At 42.9% G+C, this 27,774-nt stretch overlaps 2 protein-coding genes across 2 annotated transcripts; one reads left to right on the plus strand and one right to left on the minus strand.

Moving 5' to 3' along the window:
* The first annotated feature begins 3 nt into the window (after nt 1-3).
* Nucleotides 4-23,358, plus strand: ogfod3 (2-oxoglutarate and iron dependent oxygenase domain containing 3). Its single transcript, XM_004084579.5, has 9 exons — nt 4-210; nt 755-978; nt 2,728-2,803; nt 2,880-2,922; nt 5,798-5,862; nt 6,255-6,311; nt 6,543-6,696; nt 13,537-13,660; nt 21,449-23,358. The coding sequence occupies exons 1-9, from the start codon at nt 143-145 to the stop codon at nt 21,583-21,585; spliced, it is 948 nt and encodes a 315-aa protein (XP_004084627.1). The 5' UTR covers nt 4-142; the 3' UTR covers nt 21,586-23,358.
* LOC101164218 (urotensin-2 receptor) lies at nt 19,207-27,774 on the minus strand. Its single transcript, XM_023949220.2, has 2 exons — nt 26,481-27,774; nt 19,207-21,635 (listed from the first exon to the last, which is right to left on the minus strand). The coding sequence occupies exon 1, from the start codon at nt 27,583-27,585 to the stop codon at nt 26,512-26,514; it is 1,074 nt and encodes a 357-aa protein (XP_023804988.1). The 5' UTR covers nt 27,586-27,774; the 3' UTR covers nt 19,207-21,635; nt 26,481-26,511.

Below are 27,774 nucleotides of genomic sequence, written 5' to 3' on the forward strand. Positions count from 1 at the left end.
CAGCCAATGGGAGTGGACCACGCGCATAAACACGGAAGTGGCGGGCTGAGGTGGTGGCGGCTGCAGCTGGCGGGCGCGTGGCGTGCTTCGGATCCAGAGGAACACCTGCGAGGCCTCCGCAAGGGCGTCCACGCGTGGCGACATGGCTGTGACGCGGCAGAGGAACAACAAAGGGCCGCACGCGACTGAGATAGAGCGGAAGATCAAACGGTGAGGGCAGAAGCAGGCATAGATCAAAGCTCCCGCCGTCACGCCAGTGGTTAAAAACTTCAGAACACGGACACGCACGTCCTTCCACGCGGGATTCATCAATTATCAGCAAGTTGCAGCTTTTCTGTATGGATCAGTAAATGTAAATGCTGCAGAAACATTAAATTCAACAAGTAAATAAATAAAAACTTGTTTTATCCAGGAAATCATCAGAAAAATATATTTGTGCAACATTTCAATTATTATTAACCATAATAGTTTTTATTGATTTATTTCTGTAATTGTAATAGCTTCCCCGCCTTTTCAGTATCACCCTAACATTAAAATATGTCACATGATGATGGTTTTAAGTCTCATTCAGTTTGTTTAAGTTCTTGATAGTTTCGTTTACGTTTCATCCACCTTCACCTCATTTTCTTGTGGTTCAGGTTCAAACTGTGACTGTAAATCTAAGATCCCATTGCAGGTGAAGCTGCAGGTCACCTTTCCTGGATTCTTCCTGTCAGAAGCCTCACCGATGACCCGGATCTCTCCTCTCGTTCAGGGGGAACACGCTGCGGCAGGCCTCCTGGTGGCGTGGGTACCGCGGGTTGGCGGCTTTGCTGTTGGTGGCGGTGTGCGGCTGTGCGGCGCTTCTGCTGCGTCTGGCCTCTCTGGACAGTGATGTCACAGAGACCCTGGTCAGCCAGAGGGAGCTGGTCTCTCCTCAGCCGAGGGCGTACGGCGTGCCGTGCTCCGAAGACTACGACAACTACAAACGCTATCCAGGTGAGTCCGCCGTGTTTCTGAGCAAAGGAGCGACGTAAACCTGTCGAGGCAAAAGTCGCCGACGGTGGTAAAAAGGGCTCATCGGGGGTGAAAAACAAAGGGAAATCAAACTGAGGGTCAAATTTTCAAATAACTAGATGAATTTCTCAGACCAAATACAAAAAACCCAGAAAATATTTCATTTTTTGAAAGAAAACCTTCTGAAAACATCTTCAGATTTATATCAAATGCATACAAACGTTTTTAAACTGCGCTTAAACCATAAATCAGTTGTAATAAGCTGAATCACTCCTTCTGATTCCCAGTAGTCCTTTGATTATAAATATTTCGTTTTTAGCCAAAATCCAAAATCTTCTGTCGTTTTTGTAGGACATAGTTTCTGTTGATGGAGAGCTACCCGCCCCTTTCAGTCACATGAGAGCTCTCTGTTTACAGGCTCTCCAGCTAGCCTGCAGCATGAGGAAAATGCTTGGATCTACTCGAATGGAGCGAAACACTTTTCTCTCTCTCAGTGAAATCAGTCCAGGATGAACAAATTCATGTGAGTCTGGTAAAAAGTGAGGAGAGTGATTGATGAGGACAACAGCCAATCAGGATGCAGAACCAGTACGCTGGTTTAAATAAATAGAAAAGTTAGGAGTTGCACGGAGAAAAATCCACCAGACCGCAAGAGATTAGCGGTGATGATAGAGAGAGAGGAGACTCTGTACAGACGGAGCTGTCATTGGTTTTGTAAACCAGCAGGTAGCAGGAAGGTTACAAAAAAATACATTTGACATTTTGAAACCAGCATTCTTCTGTCTTTCAGCTGCTCTTTTATTCTCTTACCTGTTTGCTGTTTTTCCACTTGCTTATCTGCTCAAAAATAAGTTTTCATCGTTTATTTACTTTTGTAACAGTTCCAAACAGGTTTTATTTTGGTAATATCAGAATTGTTTACAATAAATTATCATCCTAATTATAAAAGGGAAAAAAATAATCTTAAGGGCAAATCTGGGGTTTTATTTTGAAATCAAATCATAAAAAGAAAAATAAGTTTGACTCTGGACCTGGATAATTATTTGTTTATTGTGTCCATTTAAAAAAGATTTATATTTTGTGGACGTGTCGTCTTCCTCATTTACAAAAAAAGTCAGTGTTGTACAAAATTACATAAAACGTATTTTGAAAACTTAATTACTTTTATGTAAAACAAAAAAGGTAATTGAGAATTAAAAAAATAATTTTCTTATTAAACATTTCCAATTTTATTGCTTAACACAACCTTTTTTTTGCACCTTTTTTAACAACCTTTTTTTTTGTTTCTAAACATTTTCAAAATTTTAGAGCATTCTGGGAAAAAGAAATTCCACATGCTGTAAGATTCGTTCTTGTTATTTTTTTTCCTCTTTTAGACTTTAACTTTTTAATCAAAGGGATGAAGCTTAAACCAGAAACATTATGGCTTCTTTGATAAAACATGACTAAAGATTCACCAAATTATTATTCATATCATTCATTCATTTAATTATCTATAGTTATTAAATTTATGAAAAAGTTCTAATGCCTTAGTTTTCTGATATTCTCTCAAATAAAGCAGCTGTTCCACTTTAATCCACTAGATGGCAGTGCAGCTCAACTTCACCATCAACTTAGATTCTGAGGTTTTGGTTCATTCCTCAGTGTTCGTTTAAAGTAACTAAATAAAGTTGATAAAAGGTGCAGAGCAAAACTCTGTTCTTAAGGTTGAAACCAGTGTCGTTCCTGCAGGTTGCACGCCTCAGAAGTGCGGCCGTGTGGTCACGGACGGTGTGGTGACCAGGGAGGAGGCTCTGGCGCTCAGGAGGTAACCCCCCTGCTTCATGCTCATTCGTTTTGCACTTCCTGCTTGAAAACTCAGCGGCTCCGTCTGTGACGTGCAGGCTGGCGGAGAAGGGGCTGGCGCTGGCCGGGTCCGAGGGCGGGGTGAGTATGTCGCACCGTTCCCGTCACCCACACGAACCTTCAGGGTGTCCTTTTTTTCAGCATACATTATTGATTCATGCAAATAACTCTGGGGGGGTTAAACTCTTCCGTTCACATAGAGGTCGTGCTCTGTGGGGAGTTCTGCTACTGCATTGCAGGGTTTGTGTGGTGCATTCAGGAAAACCTGGACAAACTTCAACTTGTGAAGCTTTCATAGATCCAGAAGAAAAAGGAAAAAAACAGCACATTTGTCTCCAAAACTACATTTCTAACAATAAACGAATGAGTTATTTTCAGAGGCAAGTAACAAAGCAAAATAACCTAAAATGTATTTTAACTGGATGTCATTTTGACCTGTTTTGTATTGATGGAAAGAAAAAGGAAACATCTGATTTTATAGTTTCCTACAGATTTTTGGAAGTCTTTGAATAACTAAAATACAAATCATTATTAAAAAGTGGTTTAAAACAAAACAAAGGCTGACAGTTTAGATTTACTAACTAACAACAGCTGACTAAACAGGTAGGAAAACATTTAAAAAACTTTATACCTGGCAAAAAGTGGATTTTGGGAAAGTAAAAAACTTGTTTTAAGAAAATTTAACTTGTTTTCTATCTTGCAAGAAAAATAATTATTTCAATAGTAAAATACTCTTTCTGTGAGAAAACATCGTTCAAGGTCATGTGACCTGCTGGTTTAATTTGGACTCACTAAAAACAGTTTTTTCTTCTGGTTGCATTTCTGACATCATCAAACCCCGATTTGAATAAAGTGAAGGAGTCGGTTCCACGGTTGATCCTGCTGGAACACGCCCACAATCAGGAATGGCTGCCTGGCAATTGAAGACTGCGACACAATCAAGACATGTTTGAGAAAACATAAAAAAACATTAGAACAACTGTGTGTTTTTATTTTTTTATAGAAGAGTGTTACCATTGAAGGAAATCTTTGTTTGGATCGCTCCGTAGCATTTAAACTGAACCTGGGAGCTGTCTCAGGTGCTGAAACCACTGAGCAGCTCCCAGAGAGCCTTCAGAACATCTGCAAAAACAAGAGTACATAAAAAATAGGTTAAGCAAATATTTGATCACTTAGAAAGTAGACGTTCTACTTCGCATCATCTTTAACTGATCAGAGAGTTTTCCAGCATTGCTGCTGTTCTTATCATCAGAACGTTGCAGGTTTTCTGAGGGTTCTCGGGTCCCAGAACTTCAGTCTAAGAGGGTTTTTCTGTCCAAAAATAGGTCTGGACAGAACAGTTTCAGTTATATATTACAGCCAAATCTGGATGGAAAGCCTCCAGTTTGACATGGATTAGTCTGGTTTTACTGGATTAAATCATGATCTCTCAGAACGGAGGAAACTGATCGTGAATCGGATCCTCACAGTCATCTCTGCGGTGAGTTTGAAGGTTCTGCTCACATGAAGGGACACAAAAGAAATCTGGAAATGGGGCTTAAAGTACCAGCCAATGAAAACACACAGATGTATAACTCATCTATTTCAGATTCATGCATTGATTAGAAAATGATGTTATGGTCTGGAAAGCATGTAGGTGTTCATGCTCCAACCGCTGAAAGTCTTCCTTCCTTTTGGGTTAGCAGAGGTTTGGAAGTTGTTGTAATATTTTCAGTCTGTGCTACCTGAGGAAATAAAAGTAGTTCTGAAGGTCCGTGTCTACGTTGGAATTTTCCGTTGTAGATTATGGGCATCATTTGAAGGTAATGGGTTGATAGAATTTGGCCCCTTAAAGGTCCACTGAAGATCTCAGTTGCCGTGGCGATTTTGCTGATTTTTTTTTTAAATTAATTTTTTAAATATTCTTTGAACCAGACTTAAAATGTATGCAAGCCCTCTAGCCGCTTTAGTTTGGTTCCAGGTTCTAGTTGGCTGAACTCTGGAAGTGAGCGGGATGTTTGATGTTCAGGAGAACGAAGACGTCCCGCAGATCAGGAACATTCCAGTTACCATGGCGACGGGAGCGGCTGTCACTGAACCATAGATGGTTTAGCTTCTGTGGTTCAGAAAATGTGAAAGCTCGTCAATCAGTACAGATAACCTCTTCAACCAGCTGCTGTCTGATGACCCCCCCACACATTTTTTTTTTTGTCTTTGGGCAAGACGGGAGCGCATCAGAGCTGTGGGTGTGGACCAACCCCTCCCCCACATCCCATCACCCGTCTGTTCATAATCTCTCCTGCTAGCTTACAGCCCTTCACAACCCCAACCTAACCCGGCGAGCAATACTGGAGCAGGGAGCTTGTGGCCCCGCCCAGCGTAGTTTCGTCTTGCTCCTGATTCACAACGATTTCAATAAAGAAGTTCTCAGAAATGCAGTTTGAAGCTGAATTTCCTTTTTTATGAGTCCTCCATTATCAGAAAAACACGTTGAGTAGGTAAATGTCTATCAGAAGATCTGAATCTTTGGATTTGGAATGATTCTTTGATTTATTTGCCTTAAATAAGAATCTGTTTTTAGGTAATCTCATGTTTTGTGTAGCGTCTTATTCCAGTCGGCTGGACTGGAATCAAACTCTGCAGTCGGCTTGTCAGTCTGGTGATTGATGGGTTTTACGTCCAGCGCAGGCCCCCCTCCTTATATAGTAAAGAGCCGAGCATCTGGAGAGCCCTCCCCCAGAGTTTTTTTAAAAGGTGGGATGCTGCGTCCTCTTCGGGTCACCCTGGTCCGCCTCTAGAGGGCAGACTTGAACAACGTTAGCGCTCCAGCCGGTGATGGATGTGACTTTTCCCGTAGTGCTGGCGGCCCAGCAGCCATCAGAGCAGCTGTTTCAAGTGTAAATGTAAAGGTCACAAAGGTTACAGGCTGCAGAAAACACGGCTGACTGTTTTTTTTTTTTAACTTTGGTCGCTGCAGGCCTCCATCCTGGACCTGCACTCCGGAGCGCTGTCCATGGGGAAGCAGTTTGTCAACATTTACAGGTGGGCAGCTGGACTTTGCTCCGGTGTTTCCGAGTCTCTGTACGGTGTTTTCAGAACGGTGTCGTCAGTCACGTCTGCAGGTGAGCTGTCCTCTTCAGGTGCAGCAGCCCGTGCCACGTCGTTCATCACGGCTGCTGCCACAGCAGCTCACCTGCTCCCTTTCACTCAGCCCCTCCCCGCTCGCCTGTCCTCTGTGCCGACCGAACGCCGTTGCAGCGGCGGCGTTCCCGCTCGGCTCTGTCCTCTCCTTCCGTCCCGCTGGGGACTTCCTGATGTTCAGCATCTGCTGTGTTTGAATGCTTGGGTAATGGTGCACTGTGTCACGCTGCCAGACATGAGTGTTAGCTAACCAAGCCTCTGTGTTTCTGGGACGGGGGGGTGTGTGACTGCAGGTATTTTGGGGACCAGATCAGCGATGTGTTCGCACAAGAGGACTTCCAGCTTTACAGGTGAATAATTGAAAATCAACCATGCATGTCTTACAGAGTTTCAGGATTAGATTTCCTCTAAAATTGACAAACTGAACGTTAAAAGAGCTTCATTTGAGCAGCTTTTTTCCCTTTTTAAATGACAAAAATTAAGGCTTTAATGTCCCGCTTTAGATCAATATTCCACCCAAGAGCGTCTCTGTTCTGGACGTATTTTCTCATAATTATCATTTTTATTTTTTACCTGCTTAGAACCGTCCGCGGGCGGATCCAGGCGGCCATAGCGGAGGCGTTTGGTCTGGACCCAGCGCTCATGTACCTGACCAAGCCCACCTTCTTCTCCAGAATCAACAGCACAGCGGCCAGAACCCAACACGACGAGTACTGGCACCCCCACATTGACAAGGTGGGACTTTACCCTAAAGGTATCCATGACAACCGTTCAAAGTCTGAGTGAATAGAACGTAAAAATTAGTGCTAATATGCAATGAATTCTTGAATCCAGATTTAAGGCTCTCTGCTTTAATCCCACACTGATCTGATAATCTGGGAAACACGAAGGCAGATTTGAACCAACACATCTGTTTATGAGGAAATTCAATGAGGTCAAAGGGAATTCCTCAAATGATGGTTTCTTCGGGACAAATCTGTTAGCTGCAGATCTCCATTTATGGGTTGGATCCATTCATTGATGGACTGGCTGCTCCTGCTTGCAAAAATAGACCAAACAAATCTATTAATTGTGTTTCTTTGACTGGAATTCCTCCGTGTTTACTGCCTCATATTGGCTAATGGGAGATGTTTGGCTCTTCATCTTTTCCCAATGAATACCAAGTGCTGGAAAAATGACACTGGAAAGGAGCCGCTTTGTTTTCATTGGCGCCGGCCACCGCGTTGGGGCTAATTGGCTAACCCTAACCTCATTTCCATGTAAATAGTCTGTTGCGCCGTTGCTGTTGGACTTTCTTCCCATCGATCACAGAGCAGATATGCTGTCGGTGCAGCAGCTGAAGTGTGACGGCAGAGAAACGCTTTCATCTGCAGTTCAATGAGTCTGAGTTACGGCTGGAGACGCCCAGGTCCTGGTGCGGTCTTTACATTCCTGACCTCGTCTTATCGTTGAGAGGAAAGCTGCGCCGTAAACAACAGGCGGTTTGCATAATTGCCTCTGTCGTTTGAATCAACTGCTGAATGAATCTGGAAACGCGATTCATCTAACATCCACCTTCATTCAGGCCTCTTCAGGAGGGACTGTTGGTCTCAGATGGAGACAAATCTGTCCCCAGCTGGTGGACACATTGGTCCACTCAGCAGCGTCCCTGAATGACAGACCAATTATTAGCTTTGGTTTTTCCACCAAACTTTCATTTCTGACTATTTCTTTATTCTAATTTGTCCTAATTTTTAAGAATCAAGAGCAGCATTAAAAATACTGTTACAAACGACAATGGGCGGGGCCACAAGTTCCCAGCTCCGCCCCTTTCTGATATCCACTGTCAGACAAATAGATCCATGAACGTCTTTGTTTTCCTGGTCTGAGCTGGAATCTGGATCAGAACCGGACGACCGTATAGCTACGTTATTGCTCTCCATTTTAGCTGCACCCTTTAATGTTCGGTTGGGGTGTGGGGGGGCTGTAAGCTATAGCTGGAGGGCGTGTTAACAGATGGGTGACGGGAAGTGGGGGCGGGCTTGCTCCCTGCCTATGCTTGGGTGAATTTTGAATGAGCTCCTGCAGAAACGATGACACAGATTTTTCTGATTTTGGCCTAAAAGGTCATAATTCTGTCAAACAGCCACTGGGAACGCTTTGAAAATAGATCAAATGAACGGAGTGGGACTTTAACACAAACTAGCATCAACAGCTAATAATTTACAATGATTCGTATCCATCTACTATTGAGACCATTTTGAAGCTAATTTGACATTTTAGATGTTTTTTTACCTGAAGTATGTTGGCGTCCCGCTATGCCACAGTTGACCTTACATGGTCTCTTTCTCTGTTCTGGCAATTTTTTTTTTTTTTTTTTACAGCGCATTGAGTTCTGCGTCTTCATTGGCTGCCTCCTAATATGTGTGTTTCCTTTATAACATAAAATGTTTGCCTCTTTGAGCCAACGTTTTCTTTCTTTTTTCATTTTGTGTTTTTTTCTGGTGATAAATTTCATGTTTTATTTGCCTTAAACGTCTTTATAGTTTGAGGTTTTGCTGGTCAGACTCACATGGGGGGAAGAAGCTTTCATTGTTTTACTGGAGTTCTGGTGAATGAATGAAGCTTAATTACAGACTCCAGGTCCATTTGTCACAATAAACACAAAACAAATAAAAGACATAACGATAAAAACATTCAGACAAGTATGAAAACAATGTTCAAAAAAGGCGACCATAGCAAAGCCTCCAAATAGGGTAGTGGTGTCTAAAGTGCTGTGGTTTCAGGCTTTTCCTGCATTTTCGGGTTGGATGTAGGTGAGAGCCTTTCTTTGATGTTTCATTAAGGCCGTGGGTTTGATTCCACCTGAGAGGCTCTGGTGGATCTGGGCTGTTCTTAATGGTGCGAGCAGCGGCGGATTCTGTGTTTCTGACGCGGCTCCTCCAGTCAGGAAATCAGCTCTCCAGCCAACGGCTCATTTCTCTCCTAAATAATCCCCCTTCTGGGTTTAATTAGCCCCAGAGGTGGGATGAGGGGGCAGCGGAGTCAGCGGCGTGTCATCTCAGGAGGGATGCTAAGAAGGAAGGTTTGCCTTTTTAACAAGGCAGCCAAGCACAAACAGGTTCAGTCATCCTGCAGTCATAAGTTTCCGTTTCTGCATCTCTGTTTGTATTTCTGTGCATCAGCAGCTCCTCCTGTGTGGCTGGAGCTGCCTCAAGTTCTGATTGCATTTTGTTGCCGTTTGATTCTGCAGATTTCTAAAGGAAAGGCTTTGATTGGCGTCTGAAAACCGCCGCTGCCTAATTTTCCCACGTTGCTTTTGAGGAATCAATCCACGCGGATCTAAATCGACGGTTAGCCGCAGCTCCGGGGGTTTTATTGACCCCCGTGCGTCAGGATTCGACAGAAATAAACAAAAATCCGCTTTGTGGAATTCTGACTGTTTTTACTGAAGTCAGACTCTGACTAAATTATTGGTTGAATGCTGTAAAGCATTCAACCCTTTGTTTTTCTGTTTCTCTTTCTTTATTATTGGTTGAATGCTGTAAAGCATTCAACCCTTTGTTTTCCTGTTTCTCTTTATTTATTATTATCGTATCTTATAGTATCTTCCGCCGTTTTTTGGCGTTTAACTACTTCTACAATTTTTAAACCTATTTTAACCATTCTACTATTAAAATGTTCATCTCTTTCATCTTATTTCTGCTATGACTTTTGGTTTTTCAAATCCTTTTACTTTTTAAGATATTCCAGGTTTTCCGGGAATTTTTGCTCCATTGAAATACATGGAGAATTTTTCGTTCAGAAGTTCACAGTTAAACTCCTTCTACAATTTTTCACCTATTTTAACCGTTCGACTATGAAAATGTTCAGCTCTTTCATCTTATTCTAGCTATGACATTTTGGTCCTTCAAATCTTTGAACTTTTCCAGATATTCCCGGATATTCCCAGATTTTCCAATCTTTTTGCTCCATTGGCCACACCTTTGCTTCTTTAAACAATTGTAACTTTAACATTCTTTTGGCTAGAGACACCGTTCAAATATTGAAATGTTCACAAGGTTTTGGACTTCAACATACGTTTTGAAATTATTATGGGATGGCAACACAACCTACTGTTTGGTGGGCATTTTTTGACAAAATCTGAAGCAAATGTTGCAATAAACTTCATCCATGGCTGGAACTGAACATATTGAAATTCACTGGATCTGGACATATAAGGAATGTGGGCGTGGTTAGCAAACAAAGCTCGTTGCTAAGGACGTCCAAAAGTTTACTTTTTCCGATTCATCTGAAACCGACGTTGATTTGTTCCTCATCTCCAGGCGACCCAAACATAAAATGGTTGCTATGGAGATAAAATCAATAGAAAAGCCGCCATTTTGAAAAGAGTGGATTTTCTATCAACTTAGAACATGTAGCTTTTACCAATATAATACTCTCAAACAACGTGTTTTTTGGAGTCAGTTGATGATGCTGATTCCAATGCTAGTACTTTTAGCCATTTTAGCAACATCTTCAAATTTTCAACAATTCAGCCATTTTTTCAACAATTTCAGCTTTCATGCTTAAGTCCTACAAATTTTGACCTATTTCAGCCATTCTACTATTACAATGTTCAACTTTTTCAGCTTATTCCTGCTAGGACTTTTGCACCTTTAACTTTTCATGGTTCTTCCAGTACAGTTCAGCCTTTTCTTCAGCTAATTCAGCTTTCATTAAGCAGTACAGCATTCAACCCTGCATTTTCTTCTGGAAATGCAGCTCCTTCTAGTTATTATCGCATCTTATAGTATCTTCCGCCGTTTTTTGGCACTTAACTACTTCTACAATTTTTAACCTATTTTAACCATTCTACTATTAAAATGTTCATCTCTTTCATCTTATTTCTGCTATGACTTTTGGTTTTTCAAATCCTTTTACTTTTTAAGATATTCCAGGTTTTCCGGGAATTTTTGCTCCATTGAAATACATGGAGAATTTTTCGTTCAGAAGTTCACAGTTAAACTCCTTCTACAATTTTTCACCTATTTTAACCGTTCGACTATGAAAATGTTCAGCTCTTTCATCTTATTCAAGCTATGACATTTTGGTCCTTCAAATCCCTGAACTTTTCCATTTATTCCCGGATATTCCCAGATTTTCCAATGTTTTTGCTCCATTGGCCACACCTTTGCTTCTTTAAACAATTGTAACTTTAACATTCTTTTGGCTAGAGACACCGTTCAAATATTGAAATGTTCACAAGGTTTTGGACTTCAACATAAGGCTCAAAATTATTATGGGATGGCAACACCACCTACAGTTTGGCGGCCATTTTGTGCCAAAATGTGAGGCAATTTTAAACTTCTTCAAACTTTCACCTATTTTTACCATTCTACTATTACAATGTTCAACCATTTCATCTTATTCCTTTCAGCTATGACTTTTGGTCCTTCAAATCTTTGAACTTTTCCAGATATTCCCGGATATTCCCAGATTTTCCAATCTTTTTGCTCCATTGGCCACACCTTTGCTTCTTTAAACAATTGTAACTTTAACATTCTTTTGGCTAGAGACACCGTTCAGATATTGAAATGTTCACAAGGTTTTGGACTTCAACATAAGGCTCAAAATTATTATGGGATGGCAACACCACCTACAGTTTGGCGGCCATTTTGTGCCAAAATGTGAGGCAATTTTAAACTTCTTCAAACTTTCACGTATTTTAATCCTTCTACTATTACAATGTTCAACCCTTTCAGCTTATTCCTTTCAGCTACGACTTTTAGTCTTTCAAATCTTTGAACTTTTCAAGATATTCCAAGATTTTCCAGGATTTTCCAAGATTTTTGCTCCATTTAAATACATGGAGAATCCTTGAAAACCTTTGTTGCTTTCAAACATTATAACTTGCTTTCAGCTAGAGGCACCGTTCAAACATTGAAATGCTCACAAGGCTTTGGACTTCAACATACGTTTTGAAATTATTATGGGATGGCGACACAACCTACTGTTTGCTGGGCATTTTTTGACAAAATCTGAAGCAAATATTGCAATAAACTTCATCCATGGCTGGAACTGAACATATTGAAATTCACTGGATCTGGACATATAAGGAATGTGGGCGTGGTTAGCAAACAAAGTTCGTTGCTAAGGAAGTCCAAAGGTTTACTTTTTCCGATTCATCTGAAACCGACGTTGATTTGTTCCTCATCTCCAGGCAACCCAAGCATAAAATGGTTGCTATGGAGATAAAATCAATAGAAAAGCCGCCATTTTGAAAAGAGTGGATTTTCTATCAACTTAGAACATGTAGCTTTTACCAATATGATACTCTCAAACAACGTGTTTTTTGGAGTCAGTTAATGATGCTGATTCCAATGCTAGTACTTTTAGGCATTTTAGCAACATCTTCAAATTTTCAACAATTCAGCCATTTTTTCAACAATTTCAGCTTTCATGCTTAAGTCCTACAAATTTTGACCTATTTCAGCCATTCTACTATTACAATGTTCAACTTTTTCAGCTTATTCCTGCTAGGACTTTTGCACCTTTAACTTTTCATGGTTCTTCCAGTACAGTTGAGCCATTTCTTCAGCTAATTCAGCTTTCATTCAGCAGTACAGCATTCAACCCTGCATTTTCTTCTGGAAATGCAGCTCCTTCTAGTTTTAAATGTTTTCCAATGCTGAGTGAAATAATTGGCCGTTCGCCTGCAAACGTCTCCATTAGTTTAAAGATTTCCAAAGTTTGATTTGGAAATTCTCTTTTCCGTTTCATCCAAACAGATTCAATCACAGTTTCTGTGCTTTAAAGCAGCCTAGATTTACACAGAGGCAGTAAAGTCTTTTTGGTGAAGGCAGCACACATCGTTTTCAGGAGCTTCGGTCACACCCCCCCTCAGCAATTCCACTTTCCATTAAAAGTCTATGGAAACGCACATATCGGCGCCTTTCAGGCTTCTGCGTTCAAAACTCTTAAATTCACACGACGCAAGTTTTCTACGACTCTTGAACGCGAGTTGACAGTTAAACCAGGTGGAGTTTTGACCAATCAGGTATGGAGGGATTTTGGGGCCATAATTCCAATCGCAGCCCTCGCTGGTTTTCAAACTTTAAAGTTTGCTCAAAAATTATTCTGTACCTGAATCTGAGAGATGCGTGCAAATTCTCTCTTCTGCGCTGAAACCGAGCAGAACGCCACGTTATATGAATGTGACACCAAAGCCAGCCAATCACAGACGTGGACATGAAGGTGGATGCTGATTGGTCAGACATTCTTCCACTGGCACAAAAACCTGAGCTGAACTTTGTGCTTGATATGTCTAGATATGTATTCTGTCACAAAATGTCGATATGGAATCTTAATTTGTGAGGTTTAGAGCCTCAACAAGTAGATTTCAGTACATTTTTAAAACACGTCTTCTGGACTTTACTTCCACAGCATTATTAGTTGACACTGAAAGAAATGAAATGACTTGGATTATAACAATGGCTTTATGTTTTGGTCATTTCTGTTACTCATCAGTTTTGTTGTAAATTATTTTTTTATTCTGAAAAAGTTGGTCCTTGGTGTGAAACAAGCGTCCCTCACGCTGGCCCCTCCTCCTTCCAGGTGACGTACGGCTCCTTCGACTACACCTCCCTCCTGTACCTGTCGGACTACGGCTCTGATTTCACCGGAGGACGATTTATCTTCATGGACCAAAATGCCAACCGCACCGTGGAGCCGCGCACAGGTACCATACCACGGTTCCTGCTGACACTCTGGTGATCCGTTTCAATAACCTCGGCTCTGCCGGCGTCAGCCTGCTGAAGTTGAGGTAGACGAGACCTGAAGACGTTGAATTTTATCTCCATTTGGGATTTTGGTTGTAAAGCACTGAGACATGAAAGGAAGGGAATGTAATCCTCTTAAGGGAAGTAATCAGCTGTATGCATCGCTGCACAGTCGGGATTTGGGGATTACATTTGATTTTTTTACCCCTTTGTGGGTCTGAAATGACATCTTGATCTTTCATAAAGTAAAAGTTATTAGAGCAAGAATGGTGTTTCTGACATTATTCTATTTATTTCTCTATAGACGTCTGTGTGACGTTGGCCTCTTGTGGGTACTTCCTGTTTGAAATGTCAGGGGGAGGGGCCACTTAGTCCAGGTCACATATGCAGTCAATGGGTGTACCACAGAGCTTAGGTTCAGGTCCACCTTTTTTCTAAGGACTGTTTTTTTGGCCTAGTTAACTTTCAGCACTTTGTCTTTCATTATTTTTGCACCAATAAAGTTATACCTTCATTAAATGCCTTTTGATCCCCAAATCATAGTTGCTAGTACTTCCTGTTTTTCATTTATTTTCACTGTTTAAATATTTAAAAAACAAACAAAAAAAAACTGTTTCTATGGATACAATAAAAAAAAAGTGATCACATGATCACGTTTGGTCATCACTCCATCCTGTAGCATCACTGTTTTCGACAGGATAAATCTTTACATTTTGGATGTTTATACAGCCTAAACTGTTTACTTTAGTCATAAAAATGATTACCCATGTTTGGGACAACAAACACTGTAAACCATAAACGCTACGGAGAGCGCCATCTTCAGTCGTTACGACACATAGACTTTTGGCTGTGGATTTACAGACTACAGTATAATCCGTCCAATAATGGCCCGTTAAAGGTTACCATTGCTTTTACCTGTGGTTAGTTTCTCATCATTGGTTTTTTAGGGGTCATGGTGATGGTCAGATAACCTGCAGATGCTTCATCTGATCACCATAAAGTGGATCAGCAGAAAGCCTCTCAGGCTGACGGCAACAACATACATTATCATTTGGGTTTGGATGTCATGTTTGTTTCCGTGTTCCTGCACATATTCATCACCGACTTTTGTCTGATTAAAGAGGATTTTTAAATGAAAGTGACGCTTTAAACGGAGTACGGCAAGAGCGTTGAGCCATCCATCTGTGCAGATTCATTTTTCTCAACTCCAGATGAACAAACGGGCTGAGCTGCAATGTTTTCTGCAAGATTCAAATAATTGTTTCGTCATTCTGACAACAGTCCCATAAAAAACAACACAGTGATGGTGAGAAGCTCTCAAGTGTCCTTGATGTGTCATCCTCAGTGGGGGGTCATGACGCACCTGAAACCTTGGATTAAAGGTGTCAGCAGGGTTTTATGTCGTCCTCATTTTTCCACTTGACTGCCTCTGCAAAGGCTTGCATTTTACCAATGAGCGTCTTATTCAAACGGACGTCATTTTTAGGGTATCCGGGGGGGAATTGGTCGTTTTCAGCAGGGTTGTGCTGATGAAGAAGCATCTTCATCATGATGAAAACCCAGGAGGTTTCAGGAGCAGTTAATAAAGGAGGCAGACGAGGAACCTTGTCTGTCCAACACAATCCAGAGCGCATACTAATGTTTCATCGATTATTCAGCCACTGTAAAAATCATTAGACAGAATTACCTTTCTTGAGTTTGCAGCGTTCTCCTGTTCTTGTGCTTTTATTTGACTTATAAGAACATCAACAAATGACTCATTTTTGAGTCTTTCTGCTTCTCGATCCATTTTATTTTCCAACGTTTGCTGTAAAAACCAGCTTTATCGAACTCCTCTGTTTGAAGAGCAGACTCTAAATCTGAGAAGCATTTCCATAAAGATCAACCGAATCACATTTTAAAAGTTTTTTTGTTTTTTCAAAGGAGCTTCACCAATAAAATATTGTAGTCACAGCAGGTCTAATGTCTCTGCTGGCAGAGACATCAGATCTGCCACAGATTCACCTGCAGACATGAAAGAAGAAATGGAAAATACCCCTTTGTGCATTTGAGTGGGTCTGACCTTGATGTCCTCTTTAAATGAGATCTGGGCTCGGGCTGCGACTGATGAAGATTCCCACAAAGTCGTGCTTAGACAAGTTCTCCCCATGTGGGGTTTTAATTAAGACACCAATTTCCTGAAACAAGCTGGACCGTAGTCCCGTCATGTCCTTGATCTGAGCGGCCGTCACTCTCGGGGCTCCCTGATGATTAGAAACAGCCCAAATCTCAAACGGGAAAATGGCAGCATCGCCCTTTTCCTCAGAACCTGACGGTGGCGGTGATCCGATCCCCGTGAGGCCTTTTGTTCCTCTGAAAATGTCAACTCTGTCACCTCTTTTTGATTTTTAGAGGGCGGTAACACATTAGAATTCAGGCTAGCATGCTTCTGGATCATGTTTTTTTTTAATGCATGCCTTCTGTCATCAGTATTGCTGCTGAATATTTAAAAGCTTAGTATGAGGAGCTTCTTCTAACGCCTCAACCTTCACCTGACTGTAACGCTCCATTTCTTTGTACTTTGTTTTCCTTTTTCTTATCCTTTTTTTCCCCTGAAATGTCTGATTTTTTTTTTTTCTTCTTCTTGGATTTGCAAGATGGGAATAAACTTCCAACAGAAAAAAGTTGTTCTAACTGCAAACAAAGAGTTTACACGAGCTGCAGCACAAAGCAGCAGCGCCTGGTTTGGAGGATTTCTCCCACTGCGCGGCTCAGCTGCTTGACTGTAAAGTTTCATGAATTATTAGTCTGTAAAGATCACGGCAGATGATAGGATTTAAAGATCCTAAACACCAGCTGGATAGAGGCAGACATGTTCACATTATGGAGATAATTGTTAAAAAAAACATTAGACGAAAAGGTTAGACATGACCCACAGAGTCGCTGGAGGAGCAGTATAACTTGAATGATAATTGCTTATAAACTACATTAAATACGCATAAATTGTGTAATTCTCAACCAATCAAAAAGTTTGAACAGCTCAAAACCGAATTCACATACAGGCCTGTCGGCCGAAACCCTCGACGGAGATCGGCACATGTCGACGATGGACGAACGCAAGGAACTCCTATGACTTGCGTATATCATGCATGAATCATGAAAGACCAAAATTTAATACAAGGAAAATGTGCAAAATGTATGTACTGACCGTGTTACATGGCCTTAAACATAAGGGGATTGCATGCAAGGGGAAAAGATATTAACGCCACATTGGTGTTACCTTGCCTCCATCTATCGAACAAGGATGGATGGATGTTGTTAGTGAACGCTGACAGGAAACTAAATCCAATAACTGAGCTCCCAAGTATGCAATATGGTGTTTTTAGTTCCTTGATCTAAATGAGCAAACGGTGTCTCTGTTAAGGATGATTTCAAAACAAGCAGTGATTGGCTTCCTGAGAGTAGTTTGGGTTGCAGTATTTATATAAGATAACCATGGAGTTGCTTTCCTTTGTGTTGTGTGACTCCCACACTTCCCATCTCAGTCAGGTCTTTCTAATGAAAGACTTCATTAATTAAGAGCTGCTGGTGCATGGCTTTTCATTTAAAGTGAAAGCATGCTCAGCGAATGCAGCTCAGTGCGTTTGTCACACAAAGAAACTCTGATAGTAAAACCCATTTTGTTGTTTTCAAAAAGATTTATGGTGATTTCTGAAGTAGGATTTGAAAATAAATCAATACTAAAAAAGCGTGAAGCAATGTCAAAATGTTACAAAATGTTTCATCTAATAACAGGCCTTGCATTTCCTCTTTGGTTTTTCTGGAGAACAAAAAATAATCCAAAAACATTAAACAGTGTAAAGGCAAAAAAATAGTTTTATCCTTTGAACTGTTCAAACTAAAGCCTTGAATTATAATTCTGTGCGATAGTCTAATTTGGTAAAAAAAGCAAATTCAGGTTTTCTGGCTTCCTTTGTTTGTGGGACAGCAAATAACCAGAAGATGTTTTTTGAAAGTGTGAGGCCTCTTGGATCCCTCTTCAAAGATCTTCCTCCAGCTAATCAGCTCTTCTGGCAGCACCAGGCCCTTCACAGGAAACACAGCTGGTGTTAAACAGGATTATTTCAAATTGCTTTACTTTGAGTGCGTCCAAGTGTACAAAAACAACACAATAGCGTCTTTCTGCGCCCTCTTTAACGTGAGAGTCGGTTGTCTTGTTGAACGTTTTACGGTGCATTCCTTTATCTTTACAGCGAGCTCTAATTTTCTCCGACACTTCTTAATCTCTGGAGGGGGAATTGAAAGTCCCAAAGACAAAAGCGCACAAAAAAACACACAAACCTCTTCTTTTCCTGAAAGGAAAGTGGGGCACACAAATGAGAAACAGCTTTTCATTCAAGAACACGTTAAGGAATTTTAGAGATTATACTAAAACTGTTGGAAACTGAAGCTTTTATTTGGCTCCAGGTCTAATAGGTTAGGATGTGTGTGGACTTGTTGATACTTTGTCATCTGTACTGTGACCTGGAGTGCTGAGAGACACATTTCTATATGAAAGTCCTACTCCGATCGTCTTGTGGTGCCTTTCCAAAACGTTCCCAGGGGTCTTTTTAATTGTGCTGATGCCGTTTTTGGCCAAAATAATAATTAAAGAGCAGCAGGAGTTTATTAGAAATTTACCTCAGAGTTGTGGGCGGGACTGTTGCCTTCCCCCGCCCCTCTTCATTGCTGAGAGCACTCTGTTTACATGCTTACAGCCACTCAACCTAGCATTACTGGTGCAACAGAAAGGTGGATTTATATAGCAGCTCTCAGCCGTACAGTTTGGAGCCAGACGGGGCGTTTGTGACCCGCCTAGTTTTTTTCAGACTGCATTTTTTTCGTCTGCTCCAGATTCACGATTTGAATAAAGAAATCCAATTTGAAGCTTAACTTTCTTTATAAATGTCCTCCATCGCCAGAAAAATCCTACAAGAACATGTTAAGAACATTACTTTCATCTGAGTGGGACTTTAAAGGTATTAGTAATTAAAGTTAGGTGGATTTGACTAAAGGAGGTTGTAACGAAGACTATCCCTCCTTGTAATAAACCATCTAAACCACCACTCTGTCTCATCACAGAGAGAGAAACCAATGATGAGTTTGTTTCAGCCTCTGGATGAAGGGCTTATTTTCCTCCTTCTGTGTGCTCAGAGCTGCAGTCAGAATGTGGCTTTGCAGAGCCAAGGCCTCCTCTGTTTGAACTTATAATTCCAGCTCATGGGTCGTCTTTGCCGTGGACCGAGTACGCTTACGCCGGGGCTCTGATGCTGATCTCTGACCTGATCTGCCTCTCAGCTAAGTGGGGACAGAGACGACTCCAGCGGAGTCTGGTCTGAAACCACACTGATGATCACAGCAGTCGCCTCTTTCCACGGCTCTGAGGAGAAGCCATCAGAATCAAAGTCTGAAGAAAGGAACCGAGACTCTGGCTTCAGTTCAGGTTTAGACGGGATGTAAAAGCAGAGACACGAATCCACAGGAACTATGTTTTAAAAGAGAAAATCATTACTTTTATTCCCTTTTTTTTGGTTTGCTTCCGCTCTTAAAGCGTTTTTTTCCTCTAATTTGCTCTGTGAGCTTTTAGAATCAAAGCAGATGTAGTTTATTGTTGTGAAATAAAGGCTGTGAACATTTTCCAGCAGCTCAGGATGTCCTTGAAGGAAAAAGGGCTTTAATGAAACAAAGCAGTTCTGTTCTGTTTGCCTGGTTCCTCACTCCTAGAAGGTTCCTCCTCTGTGTCGGTTCCGTCTACGTGTGGATGATGGATCTCACTGAGGTTCTCTGGAGTCTCAAAGCTGCAGAAAGATCCTGCCAGACTGAAACCCCACCGTAAATGTTTTTGTTACAGAAAATAGAACATGATCTGAATCAAAGACGGTCTGGTCCACCTATGTCACTTTTCTTTCCTGACTTTTTTTCGATAATATACCAAAAAAGAAATGAGCCAAAAGCCAGATTGACTTTGTGGTTTCTCCTGAAATGAAATGTGAATTTGTTAAACCGTCAAATTGTTTCTTCAGTCAGGCGTTCGGTCTTCTTGCTGAATTTCACAGCCTTTTTCCTTCGTCTGCTAACTTTCATTATTTTACAAGTTGTATTTATTTCAGATCAAACCAGGTGTTTCACAGATTGTTAATAATCTTCGTTTTAATCCAGGTTACATGGACCTGAAGTGTATTTTTAGACAAACTGACATTTGGGTCTTAATTAACTTAATGAATTCACAGGAACCGGTCAACATGACATTATCTCAACCCGATTGGCTGGAAGATCCAAAAACATGGCAGCCCTCATGTGAACGCGTGAGCTTAGATTTGGTGTGGTGGCTGCCATCTGTTTTCAGGTACGATCAGGTGAACTGCGGGGCTAACGGGTGGTTCAGAGCACAGTTCAGGGGACTCTGGTCATTCCAGGTTGATGGCTCAGGTGATGGTAAAGCTGGCATGGCTGTAAAGGTTTTTAGCTCTAGGGGACTGTTTCTGTCCAGCAGCAGCAGCAGCAGCTGTCCTGGACTGACGGACCAGATTGGTTTGTTAAGTGGTCATTCTTACCGCACCTTTATGGGTGAACTTGACCCCAGCCACAAACTCAAAGACTGACATTTGTGCACATTCAGTACTCGGTAAAAAAACATAAACAAAAAACATTTTATGGGGCTAAAACAAAAAGAAAAAACTTCCAAATGATGAAACCAAAAAAAATCCCATCAGGGGTATTTAAAGTAAGTTTACTAATTATTATGGGATGGCCACAGGACCTACGGCTTGGCAAAGTGTGAAACTTGGCGACTTGCACAATATGGGAAAATAAATCTTTTACTCGAGTTATTTTCACAAAACGTCAAACACTAGCTTAGGTCTACAACGACCATAGAGGTTTCATTGACCTTTGACCTCGGGCAGGTCAAAGGTCAATTTGAATTTAAAAATAAAAACTACCCCTGAGGGGGAACTCCTACCAATGTAAACTCCAAGGAGTACATCTATCGGCTCCTTGAGCATCACTGGAAATCCGCTTTAGAAAAACTTGAGTGGCAGCCGCTCAGCCATCGGGGGCGGGGGAGGGTGGGGCCTGCAGTTCACACGCCACTTGCGGCTTGAACTTATTTTTTAAATTACTTTCTGTATCCATATGCCCTTTTTCTTTCCATTTATTGGTGTACAAAACTCCAACATAAGGAATACATACTGCCACCCACAGGATGAGGGGGAACCGGTAGCACCCTAGCCCAAACCTGGACTGGTAGACACAATGGGAGCACTGGACAGGACCAATGGGTCGGGACTGATTTCCTGATGGAAATGCTCATCCGTCTCTGAATCATGAATGAATTAGATTCCATGCCATGTTTGAGAAATTTTGAGCCCAAATATTCTTTAATGGTGAAAAAACTTGACCATGAGGCGTAGACCAGAGGAACCGTTCTGTCGTCATTAGCTTTATCAACATTACTGCCACCTACAACCTCATCACGAGTCACGCTGAACACATAAAGGTACATTCATGCTTGAGGTCATTGGACCGTCGATCTGCACGGCCTTAAAAAGCACAAGTTATCTGGTTCAGGCAGAAGAGGTTTAGAAAAAGAGCCAGACTCTTGCCGTGCATTTGAGCTTTACGTTCCAAGTTAAACACCGCCTCTGTTCTGGCCTTAAGCCCTCTGAGCCAGAAGAAAGTTTCTCGTCTTCTCCTTTGTAAAAGAGTCTCTCTGATCCCTGTCTCGCCAGGACGAGTCTCCTTCTTCTCCTCTGGCTCGGAGAACCTCCATCGAGTGGAGAAGGTGAGCTGGGGAACGCGCTACGCCATCACCGTGTCCTTCACCTGCGACCCGGAACACGCCATCCCCGACCCCGCCCTGCCCTGATGCGTCCATGGGGGACGGAGAATGGTGCCGTCCGTCTGCTTGGACAAGTCCTACAAGAGAAGAAATGGGGAGGGGGGGTTCACACTAAACTTGACTGACATTTAAACACGGTTTCCATCTTTTTTTGTATCATCTCCAGAAAAAAAACTCCTTTTATTTTTACTTAAGGGGGAACTCTGGTTCTAATTAAGGTCTGAGCGTCTTTGCAGTTGGACTTTTTACGAGGATGTTCTGTTGTGTGCCGTCGGCTAAACAGCTGCAGAGCCGTAACGAGAAGACGCTCATCGCTTCCCAAGACACGCCCTTGTTTGGCTCAACAGGAGGATGAAAGCTGACGGAGCAGGAGGGCTAAAGGCGAGGCCTCTGCTGCAGAACACCAAGACATTCTGGATGCTGGTCCTGGAGAACCTCTTTGACCAGAGTTCCAGTCCTCTTAGAGCTGAAGACATTCGTCTTCCTACAAATCCTGGAGGCTAATCGGCCGCAAATGCTGTTAATTAGGAAATGTTGGGGTTCAAAAAGATTTGGAGGCTTGTTTTTTGGGAGTTCTGGAGATTCTGCTCCTTTGACCAAAGCTTTCTGAGCTAAAACTGCAGGAGTTGAGGCCCAAATGCCAGGTCCTTTAGCCGTCCAATCAGTTCTGTTTCTCTGTCAAAGAAATCTCCATCCATCCCAGACTCTTTCAACAAAGACTTGAACAGTGAATAACGTGGAACTATTTTTGAAAATCTTCTATCTAGCTTCTTTTTTCAATCTGACCCGCAGCAGCAGCTGTCCTGAAAGACCCCGTTCTTTTCACCGTTCTTCTCTCCTCCTGCGCCTTTGAGCGAAGCTTTCAACGCCACCACAAACCCAAAGCTCCACAGGAAGTTCTGAAATTATTATGGGATGGCCACAGGACCTACGGCCTGGCAGCCACTGTCACAAAGCGTGAAATTTGTCGAAAATAACATTTTTCCACAATTTCGGTAAAGAAAATGGCACACACCAAGTTAGGTCTACAACCGCAACCCAAGTTTTGTTGACCTCTGACCTCTGGAAGAGGCTGCCATCTTGAAATTTAAAATGATGCAACTTCCCTTAGGGATTTTGATCCATCACCTTCTAACTCCTCAAACATCATTGGGAAGCTACTACGAAACAAAGTGTTTTAAAGTTTGTAGATTTCAAATGGTGATAGCATGACGATCTCGCAAACGTGGCGTTTCCCTGTTGCTCGCACAATTTTAACCGGAAGATTCTGAAAATGTAATACATGAGTTGTTGGCCCAAGCTGAATGAAACGATACAACATATCAGGAATGGGAGCATGGTTAACAAAAAAAACCTCCGTTGCTAAGGAAATCGTAAATTTTACTTTTGCCGATTCTTGTAACAATTACATAGTTCTGTTCGTCATCCCCAGGTGACCAAATGATACAATGGTTGCTATGGAGATACAACTAACAGAAAGCCACCATATTGAAAAAATATGGTGGCTTCATATGCAGCTCTGACCAGGCTGGCAGAGGAAGAAGGGGGAGGGGTGTAGCAGCCACTCAGCCAGTGAGGGCAGGCAAAAAAAAAGAGGGTTATGGTTTTAATTTATATTTTTTTCTGCTGTTTTAATACTTTACTTGGTTGCTAATTCTTGGTGTAGAATAATGAATTCTGGGTCAGATTGTCTTGATTTGGTGATTTTGTTTTGGTTTCTTCCAGAGTGTCCGTCCACAGAGCTTCTCCATGCTTCATTAGAGGAAAGTGTGGATGAAAATAAACTGGTTTCCTCACAAACGTGTTCACAGCGTTTCCATCCGGAGGAGTAACTGATCTCCTCTGACCTTCAAAGTAAAAGCCTTGAACAGGCTCAGGATCGAGTTACACTGTTCCTGGTAATATTGATCAGGTGTTTTCTCTGAAGCTACAAAGCTCAGACTTTCCTTCAGCTCGTCATCTTCCACCATTAATAGCGGAATTCCTCTGGTCTTCGGAGGGGGGGGGGGGGGGGGGGGATTTGTCTTAATTTGTGGGCAGATCCTTTTAACATGGAAAAGCAGAAACGTTTGAAGTCTGTTACGGCGGTTTCCTGCAGAAAGACTGGGATTCCTCCAAACTGAAGTGAAGTCAGCGTCAGAATGTTATGAGTTTGGAAAGAAGGCGGCGTGGAAGGAGAAAAAAAGAAGTGAAAACTGTGACGAAAGAGAAATGAGAAGACGAATGAGAATCTAAACAAACGCGTCTGAATGCTTCATTAATTCCAATGTAAAAGAATGACAACAGGACTTTATCAAACTTGGATCTCAATGTTTTCTTGAAGGTGGACTTTGAAGATCTTGTCATAAAAGGGGCGGAGTCAGAAGGTGAGATGTTTGCTAATTTCCATCAGTGACGTTTTTGTGGGTGTTTAAAAATGTAAACAAACAGTAGGTGTGTTGAATGTGACTCCAGACTGCCCTGTGTCGTCACGAAGTTTGTAAAAAATAAATAGATTATGACGTGCCAAACTCTCCAACGGTTCTTAAAGGGGACGCTTTTTAGAAAATAAAGTTTGACGTTTGAAAGAACGTTGATTCTAGCAAATAAAAGGTTAACGTTCACGCTGGTTTTTGTCGGTGTAGACAGGCTGGTTTTAACCATCAGAGAGTTGGGAACCTGAGAAATGCTGTTGCCATGGAGACGGAGGTGGAGTCAGCCATCTTCCTGTTGCCATCACCCATCAGGGAAATTTTATTTAATGGAAAGATCATGTAAATCTTTTAGTTGTTCTTGCTGTAACATTAATTTATAATGATTTATAATTTAGTGTATAATAAGTTGCACCTCCATACTTTAGTAATCCCTAGTTTGGTTTTTCAGATCTTTTGCATGATCCAAAGTGAACAATCGCTGATTTTATTTTATTTTATTGGGCTTCTTTCAGTCAGGAATGGATTTCTTCTAGAGCAAAATAAAAAGTATTTAATCCACCATATTATTAATCTCATTGTTGAGTCAAAGTTTGTTTTTCTTTGTGCTCAAATCTGCCAATGTTCTGATGGAGGTGACAAATAACGATGTATCAAAGCTGAAGCAGAATCTGAGCGCTAAAAAACCTGCGGTTTGATGGACTCTTCTGCCTGGGCTTTTAATAAGACGTCTAATTAAGACGTGACCCTTCGGCAGCGAGCTTCGTCCTTTTAAAGGTCATTTTGCGGGAACGACTGTCGTGCTGCATAGACGTGTCGCCAAACGTCAATAACGTTAATTGGAAATAGTCTCTTTTTGTCAGTGACACCGCTAGACACGGCGATTCTGAAGATCTATTTTCAGTTCAGTTCATGATGCCAGTCAGAAATGGAAATGAACAAAAACTTCTACAAAACAAATCCAGGTTCCACTGAAACAACAACATGAAGAGTCAAATTGGAGATTTGATCTGATCTTAACTTTTAAGTCATTTTAAAGATTCAGTACAATTTTGTTAGAAGATCCATCAGTTTGTAGAGATGGAGCCAAAAGGCTGGTCATTCTGTCACTGTTTAATGCATGACCGCCTCCACCTGCTCCCTCCCCTATACATTATCTATCACATCATGAAAAGTCGTCCTTTTTGGCAGCTTTAACAATAGAAGAATGCTCACACAGAAAAAACTGATGGGAAGCTGAGAAAGGATGTCCATGGAATGAGGAAGCAGAAGTGGATCAACACTCCAAGCTCCACTGGGAGTGGATGTTTGCAGAGCGGATCCAGAAAGAGCGCTGGTTCAGTCCATCACCTGACCTGGGACGGATGGAGGAGCAGTTTACAGCCTGAACTCCAAACAGAAGTTAAACCTGCAGGAAGACGACAACCAGATCCGTTCTGCTGAACGGGTTTGGGTCAAAATGTTGACGGTTTACGTCTGCCTACAGACGCAGCTGTTACTGTCTGAAACAATCTCAGGAAAGATCCTCAGGAGGAAACAAACTTAGTATGGGATTTCACTCTCAATTAAACGTTTCTGCCAGAGCTGAATATTTTTAAGTCAGTTTTATTTGTTGCCTAAAAATGAGTTTATTTCTGTATGTTTTTCTTTATTTTTTCTTTACAGCTGTTTGATTTGCTGCTTTTTGATACGATAATCAGTTTTCCTTCAAAAATCCAGAGCAGACGTTTCACGTCCAGGACCGAACGGGGTTTCTCATGAATCTTAAATGTTACTCCAGAAGAGGAAGAGCACGGCCGCCTGTGGACGACAGCAGGAGGCTGGCGGCTCCGAGTGTGCGCTCCGCTTCAGAACATCCGGGAGTACAAATCCCCCCCCCCCCCCCCCCCCCCCCCAGAGCACGCTCCAGCTTCCCATCCGGACCTTCTGTTGGAAATGTCCCAGTGTTCTGATTCGATCCAAAGAAACTGCCTGTTCTGACATTCTGCTGGTGGAAGAACTTCAGTCAGGTTGAAATCTGAACAGCAGTCTGATTACCTCAACATCATTTTAATGAAGGAAGGGGGGCAGCGAGGTCAGAGGTCACACCTGATCTGAACGGAGCTGGAGGCTTTAGAAGAATGAGTCCTCCATCAACTTAAGGTGGAAAGGAAAAGATGCCACGGTGACAGGTGTAAATGATGAAACACATTGGGAGAGAAGCTTCATTTGGATCATGAAGAACTCCACATATCAGGCCCCCCCTCCATGTCAAAGACCTCAATCCTTTTCAGGTGCAGAAACTTCCTGTTTATCTGTTTCCTTTTTCTGAACTGCTTGTTGATTTATTTCAGGAAAAAGTCCACATCAGAATCTGAGCTCAGTGAAAGGAAGTTCTGATGATAGTTAAACGTCCGCGTGCGCTTCAAGTCTGCTGCTGCTGCGCGCGGTTAGTTTATCCCCCCGTTTGCAGCTTTTACGCGCAGCTTCTTTGGTCAGACTTTAGTTTTTACGCGCGGCCGGAACACCCACCTGAGTCCTTCCCGGGTCCCCCGCGTGCCCGTCACCTGAACGTGCCCATGGCCAGCGTCTCGGAGTTGAAGTCGAACTGGTTGCTGGTGGATGAGGCGGACTTCCCCCAGGAGTGCAGGCTGGGCGGCCGCTTCTTAAACGAGGACGTGTACTTGTAGAAGCTCCGGTGTCGGTTCTTCAGGTACTCCCGGTAGTTCTTGGTGAGCAGCGTGTACAGGAAGGGGTTGATGCAGCTGTTGCTGTACGTCAGGCTCGCCACCAGGTAGTTGATGCAGGTGTGCGTCTGCGAGGCCAGGCGCAGCGGCTTGGTGTGGTACAGGGGCAGCAGCTGCCAGATCCAGAAGGGCAGGAAACAGGCCCAGAACACCAGCACGATGGTGAAGATCATGATCAGAACCTTCTGCTTCGGGGAGCGTTTCCCGCCTCCGCTGATCACGGAGTTCCGCTGAGACTCCAGGTACGTGCGCGCCAACCTGACGTACAGGTATCCGATGACGAAGCCCGGAGCCATGATGCTGGTTCCGAACAGGACGGTCACGTAGACTTTGTACGCCAAAGGCGCCCAGGTGGGCGCGCACATCCTCTTCACGCCCCCGTCCGGAGTGCTCTTGGTGGTCTGCGCGACCATGACCATCATGGGGACCGTGAGCACCAGGGACAGCAGCCACACCCCCCACGCCAGAGCCTTGCGGTAACTCTTGGAGCGCCGCACGGTGTCCAGCGGCTGCGTCACGGCCAGGTAGCGCTCCGTGCACATGACGGTGAGCGTGAAGATGCTGGCGTGCATAGTCAGGAGGTCCAGGCTCAGCAGGATGCGGCAGCCCACGTCCCCAAAGTACCAGTCCTTCAGGAAGTAGGTGGACACCACGAAGGGGATGGTGGAGAGGTAGAGGAGGTCCGCGAGCGCCAGGTTGATGATGGAGATGTACATGGACGTGGCGAAGCGGATGGAGTGGCACATCACCACGAGCGTGTACACGTTCCCCGACACCCCCACGATGTACACGAAGGACAGGAGCGTCCCGAACGTGGACGTGATGATCAGCTCGTGATCCACGGAGCCCGAACCGCCGCCGAGCCGCGGCGGGCCCACGGACGTGTTCATGGCGCGCCGCGCGCTCCGCGTCTTCCTCCGGACAAGTTTGTGGAGAAGCGCGCGCACCTCTGCGGCGCGGGCTCGCTGCTAAGCCCAGAGCTCGTGACGTTATCTGTAGCGCACGTGCGCTCTGGCAGGGAGCTTTCATTCATCTGTTCCTCGCGCGCAGGACCCGCAGAGGGTCCGCGATGACAAAAA

Source organism: Oryzias latipes, chromosome 19, assembly GCF_053564925.1.
Source record: "Oryzias latipes strain Hd-rR chromosome 19, Olatipes_Hd-rR_3.1".
In the NCBI taxonomy this organism is placed as follows: domain Eukaryota; kingdom Metazoa; phylum Chordata; class Actinopteri; order Beloniformes; family Adrianichthyidae; genus Oryzias; species Oryzias latipes.

Excerpts from the sequence above, each read along its gene's own strand:
- ogfod3 (XM_004084579.5), top strand. The coding sequence starts at position 143 with ATGGCTGTGACGCGGCAGAGGAACAACAAAGGGCCGCACGCGACTGAG. Across the intron at positions 211-754 it reads ATAGAGCGGAAGATCAAACG|GGGGAACACGCTGCGGCAGG; the intron begins GTGAGGGCAGAA and ends CCTCTCGTTCAG. Across the intron at positions 6,697-13,536 it reads GGCACCCCCACATTGACAAG|GTGACGTACGGCTCCTTCGA; the intron begins GTGGGACTTTAC and ends TCCTCCTTCCAG.
- LOC101164218 (XM_023949220.2), bottom strand. The coding sequence starts at position 27,585 with ATGAACACGTCCGTGGGCCCGCCGCGGCTCGGCGGCGGTTCGGGCTCC.